The sequence below is a fragment of the Atta cephalotes genome (genome assembly GCF_000143395.1).
Source record: "Atta cephalotes unplaced genomic scaffold scaffold00024, whole genome shotgun sequence".
NCBI lineage: Eukaryota > Metazoa > Arthropoda > Insecta > Hymenoptera > Formicidae > Atta > Atta cephalotes.
The window spans coordinates 2,692,147-2,700,358 of NW_012130088.1; the positions used below are offsets into that span (position 1 = coordinate 2,692,147).

At 41.8% G+C, this 8,212-nt stretch overlaps 1 protein-coding gene across 1 annotated transcript; it reads right to left on the minus strand.

The window, feature by feature from the left end:
- Positions 1 to 202: 202 nt before the first annotated feature.
- LOC105620086 (homeobox protein DLX-3) lies at positions 203 to 6,177 on the minus strand. Its single transcript, XM_012201595.1, has 3 exons — positions 5,830 to 6,177; positions 4,719 to 4,953; positions 203 to 612 (listed from the first exon to the last, which is right to left on the minus strand). Exons 1-3 carry the CDS (start codon positions 6,175 to 6,177, stop codon positions 203 to 205), a joined length of 993 nt encoding a protein of 330 aa, XP_012056985.1.
- Positions 6,178 to 8,212: the final 2,035 nt, after the last annotated feature.

The window sequence follows — 8,212 nt, forward strand, 5'->3', positions numbered from 1 at the left end:
GAGCGGAGATAATCTCTACCGAATTCCGTGTTCTCCGTTATGCGACGAGCTTTAGCCTAAGATAAATTCTCGGTAGATCCGGTCGTCGCGGGGATACCGACGGGAATGGTATCCAATAACCACGGACAAAGATCATCCATTCTTTTCTACGCGTGGCTGTCGTGATTCTGATAAAAGACAAGCGGTGACGTCGTAACGTGTCTCAGCGATGCTGACGTTGGGCGGAATGCTGGCCGTGTTGATGATGAAGGCTGACCGGATGCGGATGCGGATGCGGATGCGGATGAGAATGCGAGTGCGGATGAATCGCCGTGTGAAGGATCCTTGGTGGCGTGTCGCGTCTTGAGAGAGACGGCAGAGTGCCGGTACGCGACGTCGACGTCGGGGTCGAAACCGTCGACGTCGACGTCAAGGTCGGCGTTGGAGCCGGCGTAGGCGTCGGCGCCGGCGCCGGCATCGGAGTCGGCGTCGCAGTTGGTGTTGGCGTCGGCGATGGTGTTTCATCGCCCAGCACGTCGATCTCGTCATCGTCCTCGTCGTCGGAGTCCGCGGGCGCGTCACTGCTCGCGCGCGACTCGCGGCCGCCACTCAGCGAAAAGTCTACCGGACGTTCTGTCAACATCACCAAATAATCGTCAATTAGTCCTCCGGACATGACGTAAGTACATGACGTGGTCTGTTGGACCCACTCAATTGTATCCCTCCGGAGCTGAGACTCCAGTGGATCTATTTCATCCATTCTTTGTGTCAACAATATCAAATCATTCCCTTATAGTTCTCTTATAGTTTTCTTATGTCACATATCTGCAAATTATATTCTTGTTTAACACTAGAACCGCCGATGGTATATTCCGCTTGAATTGCTGAAGATGTCAGTTTGATAATTTTCTATCCTTGTTTTTGAAGAGCTTTTTTTTATTATTAGAATTATTTATATTACATCTTCTATATTCTGTATATCTGATGCAAAAAAGAAAAAAGAGAAATGATTAACGGAGTCAAAATGGCGGAATCACCATCGGCAGTTTTGATACTAAATATATTTAGTATTTAGATTTATCCTCATTTTCTTGAAATTAATTAATATTTTTTAATTAACATAAATTAAATGAATCTTGCAGAGCCAGTAACTGTATTACAGATTTTGGAGTCAGCTCCGGAATAAGAATGTTCCGATGTAATCGATATTTTGAAATATCGTATCATTACTCCTTTTGATATTTGATATTTGCATCGAAACTTTTAGTTTCCGCATATCGGATCTGAAACGTAGATATCAATTGAATCGATAAAAAAGTTATATTTCCAAAATTTAACCGCATAAACGTAACAAGGATAGTCAATTCGGGGACAGTTTACGACATCGCGATCAACGCCATCATGAATAAAATTAAAAGAAATTTTATGTTTCGCATTATCTTTGTTAGTTGATAGACTTATATGTATTGTATAAAATATATAAATGCATAACTTTTTATTCTCATTAAAATCTGTCTCTCATTTCTATTTTATATATAAATTTACTAAAATATTTATAATTTTATTGATAAATTAGTGAATTACCTAGTAATTAAAAAAATTTTTTTTAAATCAAAAGTTTGTATTCTCCGCACGTCTCTATATAATAAAACATGCAAAAAAAAGTGATAATATTCCTAATATCGAATCATTTTCAATCAATATATTGCCATATTTCGATATTGCGTATTTCAATTCATATTGATAAGAAATATCGATAATCTATGCTTCTCCATACATCCTTACTCCGGAGGTTTAATATTTCCCTTGAATCGCGGTGAGATTGTCGGAGCAACACTACAAATCGCATCCGACATTTGCAAGCGGAACGTAATTATTGTAACAAATTTTCTTTACATCGCTTTCATTGTCAGTCTGCGTTATCGTGCCGCAAATATTTTCGCGATAATACAGACGAATATCGTTTTTGCGTTTCTCTATATTTGAATAAAAGTCGGAATCATGGCACGCGCCGCTACGGCCTACGATAGCCCTTAGCGGCGAGCACAATCGAGAATATAGGTCTGACCGAGCACTTAGCGGGTAATTGAGCAATTCTCTCGCCGAGAGACGTAAGCGGGTGTAAGCGGGAGTCGAAACGGGACGGCGAAAGAGAGGCATCGAAGGAGGGAATGAATATCTCCCCGTCGCGCGTCGGGGTTCCTTACGTAGCTCGCTCGAGTCTGAAGACGTTGAGGCGGTCTCCGTCTCCGTCTTCTGTATGCCCTCCACCCTACTCACCCTCCTCTCGATACCTCCTTCTTGGTTGCTGCCAAGGAGACGTCTATGTAACTCGGTTAGCCCTTCCTACCGAACGAAGCCATCTTGTCTACCGAAGACGAACAACTTGACATATAGGATGCGAACGCTATGGACCAAACTATTTAAATCGCTCGAAATGTCCCCGCCGTCTCGTTAAACGATCGCTTTTATATTCATACGCCATGAGTATCGGGGTGGCTCGATGAGCGTATTTGCGAAAAAGAATTTGTTTTTAAATATTGAAAAACTTCATTGAAATTTAAATATTATTACTTAAATGAAATTTAAATATTATTGAATATATAACACGCTTGAGATAACGATACTACTGCGATAAATTTTTTTTTTAAGATATTAATATATATATAATGCGCAACACGTTATCGAAAATGGAAAATAATAATGTAAATCGCGCGAGGCAGTGAGACATCACGGCGAATTTTCTTCTAGGAAATTAATATAATACGCGTTCCATTTTAACGAAGAAAATTGCTCGAAACAACGACGCTACCGCGATGAATTTTCCATTAGAAAATTAATATAACACACGATATGTTATCGAAAACAGAGAATAATATGTAAGTTCGAAGCAATGACATTATCAAACTTTCATTTAGGAAATTAAAACAAAATATCTTTTTATTAAAATAATATATAAATCGCTCGTGGACAACGAGATACCATTACAATAATTTTTTTCTAGGACATTAACGTAACCAAGCACATTATTGAAAATGAAAAATAACACATTGAGTAAGTCATTGGAAGTAAATGAGTTAAATTTTTATCTGCGAAATTAATATATGCACTTTGTTATCAAAAACAGAAAATAATATGTAAATTCATTACTTTAAATACGAAGCGCCACTACGATCTGAATGTTAAGATGTTGAACTATTATATATATTCATTTAAAATAAATTAATTTCAGAAATGATAATTGTGTGCCGATATGGTTATCGCAATAAGTTTTTTAAAATTAAATTTGGGAAATTTGGGGGGATTATTAATATTTCAGATTGATTGCGTTGAAAGTCCGACAACATCGGCACGCAATTATTATTTCTGAAATTAATTCATTTTAAATGAATATATATAATATATATAAAATTCAACATCTTAACATATATATAATATATATAAAGTTCAACATCTTAACATTCAGATCGTAGTGGCGCTTCATATTTAAAGTAATGTATTTAATAAACTCTTATTTCCAATCTTATTGTTAATATATAATCGTTCGAGGCGACGATACCATCGTGAATTTTCTTCAAGGAAATTAACGTAACATCCAGCACGTTATCGAAAAACAGAAAATAACAAATAAATGGAGGCAACGACATCGTGGCGAGTTTTCCTATTAGGAAATTAATGTAATGAGCATCTGTAAATGCGACGTCACCGGCGAACGATATTATGGTAATATATCTACGACGGAATGCAAACCATTACGTAGATACCGTTATAATGATTATAGTTCCTCGCAACGTAATCACGGTTACGGTCTGGCTAGTTACGCCGAACTTGCGTAATTTATTGTCAGCGGTATTTTGGTTGCATTATACAGATATCGCCCATTAGCGTGACAACAGGGAAGTATTTAACGACAACCGACGTTATAACGCGTCGTCCCGCGCCTCCTCGCTCTCCGCTTCGGCCAGATAACTGATAACTATAGCCGATTAATCTCGGTCCACGTCGTCCCGGTGTATCGACTTGCGATTGCGAAAACAGTTTAACTTTATGAAAATTTTCATATATATATATATATATATATATATGTGTGTCCGTACGTAGTTGCCTATTACACAAATACACCATTATTGTGCTACATACACTACTCCAAAGAGATTGTATTTGAAAAATTTGCGAATTCGCCCCCTTTTTTTAGAGTAAAATTAGGTAAAATGGCCATCTTAAAATGCAAAAAGCAACACTTTAATTTTTGTTATCTTTAACAAACAGTGTTATATCATGAAGATGGCAGTTTTATCCAAGTTTAGCCTAGATCTAGGTACGCGTATAATGTTTTTCTATCGTAACGGCACGTCGCGCAGCCATTCATGAGTTTCCCGTTTATCTAGGACACGGCGTCATTAATCCAAGTTAATTAGCTCGCGGCGCGGGAATACTGCTCGCAGCTGTTTATCGAAAAGTCGATACGCACATTTAATTTGTCGGTAATTAAGTTACGCGTTGCGGATGCTACTCGATGCGAAATTCCGTAGATGCCGTAGATTGCGATGTCCTTTAAGCATTATCGTTCAATAGCGCGCCGTAAACGCCTCGTTACAACCGTTCCAGATCCGTTCTTTCTCCCTCGAAAATCACGCTCGTGACGTCGCAGCGTATATAATGTAATGGAACCGATTTACATTTTCCCATCCATCGAAGCAAAAGCGGCGAACGTGGAGAATGAAATGGACTTCACTCACCAGCGGGCGACGTTACGGATATCGATTGCTGGCCTGAATTAGAATTATTGTTGCCGCTTGTGTTTAGCTTCCTCAGCTGCTTCTTGTGCTTCATCCGTCGATTTTGGAACCATGTTTTCACTTGGGTCTCCGACAAGTGCAACGCCGCCGCCAGTTCTACTCTCTCGGGCGTGCTCAGATATCTCTGTACCTCGAACCTCGCTTCTAGACCTGCCAGCTGCTGATCACTGAATACCTGAGCCGTAAGGAACCAAACTCTTATCTCCTACAATCGTGAGAGGTAAGTGGAGGGAAAAGACAAAAAAAATAAATACGTAACTAGAACGATAAAAAGGAAGAGAAATAAACAAACTAAGAATTGTTTATTCGGTAACGTCAGATATTATGCCTCATGTTGTAAATAGTTGCACGCAGGATTTACACAAGTTTGATTTACATTTCGTCTCTGATTGATTTTAAAATCGACGATTTGATAAAGAAGAGTTTTGTTAAAACTATCTGATTTAACGAGATACAGATCTAAAAATAATTTTATTGGAGTTATTAAAATAATTATTCAAGCCGATTGCTACAATGTTAAAACATTTTGTAGGATTATTGCTTATTACATAAAATTGTGATGAACCGATAAAATTATTTTCAAATCTTCTTATTTAGGTGTCTAAATTTTTAAATAATTTGTTTTTTTGTTTCGTGTAGAAAATGTACTTGACGTTTACAGTTTGCGAATACAAAGTATTATTCGTGCATGGAAAGAACGATTTTATTGAAGTTTTTAAAAATTTAACTAGACAGATTTGAAAATAATCTCGTTAGACTATTAGACAAAATTATTATGTACAACACTCAAATATAATGAGCAATGATGAAAAAAGTTTTAATTTTAGCAACCAGTTTGAGCATTTTATATATAATTATTTTAATAAAATTATTCAATAATTAATTCAATAAAATTATTTTTAGATCTGTATGTAACTTATAAATTTTTAGGTATTTTAGCAAAACTGTTCTTTTCATAGGCGCGACATCTCGATTTCCACTTTAGATGCAGACGCATCGGGAATACTCGCGTCAACGGGATGAGTGAAGGGAATATCGAGGATGTACTCACGGTCCGAGCCTTCCGTCGTCGGCAATGTTTAAGAGCTGCTAGTTCCCCGACTCCTGGCACTACACCAACCCCCATGCCAGCGCTACCAAAGAGCGGACCCAAGAAGAAGGCCGCCGCGGCGGGTGGTGCCGCGGGATAACCGGGTAGCAAACTGGCGAACTGCTGATACTGATGGTGTTGTCCGTGGCCGGAGGTTGACGTCAAATGTTGATGGTGCAGCTGATGATGATGGGTGTGCGGAGTGACGGTGCCGCGACTAAGGATATCCTCGATGAGGAACGATGTCCTGCTGGCGGAAGTTCCGTTTTGGCCTGGCTGAGCTTGTTGCTGCTGGCAGGTCGACTGCATCTTTTCTCGTTCAACACAACGTTGCGGCTATGACGCGTACATGCCTCCGATCGTCGCGGTTACATTCTCGCCCGGGTGTCTTGGCGCGACGCCAAGGTCGCGAAATCGAAGGGAGATCCTTGCCAGCCGCGACGATCCGAGACACGAACACAGTTTCTTGTGCCAAAAAAAACGGCCAGGGCTAGAGATGCAACGAACTTTGTTTGGGTGGGTTTAAATGCCAATGCTGGTTCTTCTTTTTCTTAAATTCCCTCAATAGAAAGAGAGAGGACTGGTTCCAAATCTCCTAATAATTGAACGTTTATTCAATCTCCGATCGCGGGAAGATAGAATCTCGCGGAATCACTCTCGAAACTGATCACTTTTCTCCCGAAATGCGTATCGCGATCGGCGATACCCTCGGCGAAGTCGGTGACCACTTTAGCCCGACCTGGTTTCAACTAATCGGACATCGTACGTCCCGCGAATTTATTCCACGACGGAATCGTGATTGATGAATGATGGTCGCGCGGTGCCATGGATCAGATATGAATCGCGCGAGACGTCGTCTATCGCTCACTGTCTTTCGCCGTCGTTGATCGGAACATCGTGCGAGACGCGTATCGGTAAGCGCGTATCAGGGTGATTCAATGTTCAACCCCCCGCAACGGCGATGATCGGCGGCCCCTCCTGTCAGTTGGCGTACCGCGACAGCTCGTAACGTATCGTGGAAGGGTAACGCTTGGATCCGAATGTATCCGAGTTTCGAGGCCGGCCTGACGTCCCGCATTGGCCGGCGTCGCGACGCTCACCGTCGCCCGGGTTGGTTCCGCGACGATCCCGAGGGCGGGTCTCGGCCACTCGTTTCCATGGACACGCGCTCGGGTATTCGTGAATCCAACGACGTACGTCCCGCGCCGAGGAGGCGGCTGCGGCAACGGAGGGCGCGGAAGGGCAGGAGGGACTCCGATCCTTCTGTATTCGGCATTCGCGATTTCTCCCCATTCTATCGCGCTCTCGCACGTAGATATAATAATACAAAGTGCAAGCATGTATATGTAAGAGTACGTTACGAAAATCCCCTCGCGCTTGCCCGGCTTGCCTGCTGGCTATCCATTATACGTGCGCGACGCGCGACGATTCCTCGATGGTATAAGAGTATTTCAAAACCATTTCTCTCCGTCTCTTTATCTCGTAGGTAAGGCTCCATCATGTCGAAAGTGTCGATATACTCGAAAGAACGACCGAAACCGATCGCTTTTTCGCGTCATCGTTACGATCGCAACGCTTCGGTTTAACTCCCGCATCCCTCATCGAAACATAGTCTCGGATTTTTCGTATGACGCGCGGTACTCCACTCAATGACAGGCTGCATCAGTATTGAATCTTGGACGAGAGGACGAGCTGAAACGTGGGATTAAATTACTTAGCGGCTCGTGTATACGGGGCGCTTTCCAAATGGCGGTACAATCGCGTGGCGTTTGATGAGATGACTATGTCATATATATCTTTGTACCTGAACGATAAACATATAGTACAAAGTCCAAAAATATGTGAATGAATTAGAAGGAGCTAGAAATTAGAAGTGGACGTCGACTGAGCCCAGAAAATTTTGGTGAGATAAACGTAACACTTTTTTTTTCCATATTGAAGATAGTATAAACATCTTAAGGAAGAGAGAGAGAGAGAAAAGAAAAAGAATCAAAGAAATCTTACACTTTAACGATCTTAATTATCGTTAATCTCTCGAATCTCGGCTTTTCGCATATCTCGACGATATCTCTCTTTCCGCAGGCGTGACGATGGCCGGCTATGATTAGGGTCGAGGGACGCGTGCCGACATTTAGACGGGGTTGCTTCTGCGATTATTGAGTAAATTAACGTCACGGTAATTGCGTTACCGGCGCGTGTCCATCCGTGTGCGTCCGCCCGTTGCACATCGCTCGGCGTCGCCCGACGTCGCTCGGCGTCGCGCAACCCTCCATTCCTCGCACCCTCCGCGCATTTGCGCTGAGAGAGAGAGAGAGAGAGAGAGAGAGAGAGAGAGAGAGAGAGA

Bases quoted from the DNA above. Each gene is read 5' to 3' on its own strand.
- LOC105620086 (XM_012201595.1), bottom strand. From the start codon at position 6,177: ATGCAGTCGACCTGCCAGCAGCAACAAGCTCAGCCAGGCCAAAACGGA. The intron at 4,954-5,829 runs GTGAGTACATCC...CTTACGGCTCAG, and splicing joins GACGACGGAAGGCTCGGACC to GTATTCAGTGATCAGCAGCT. The intron at 613-4,718 runs GTGAGTGAAGTC...TGATGTTGACAG, and splicing joins ATCCGTAACGTCGCCCGCTG to AACGTCCGGTAGACTTTTCG.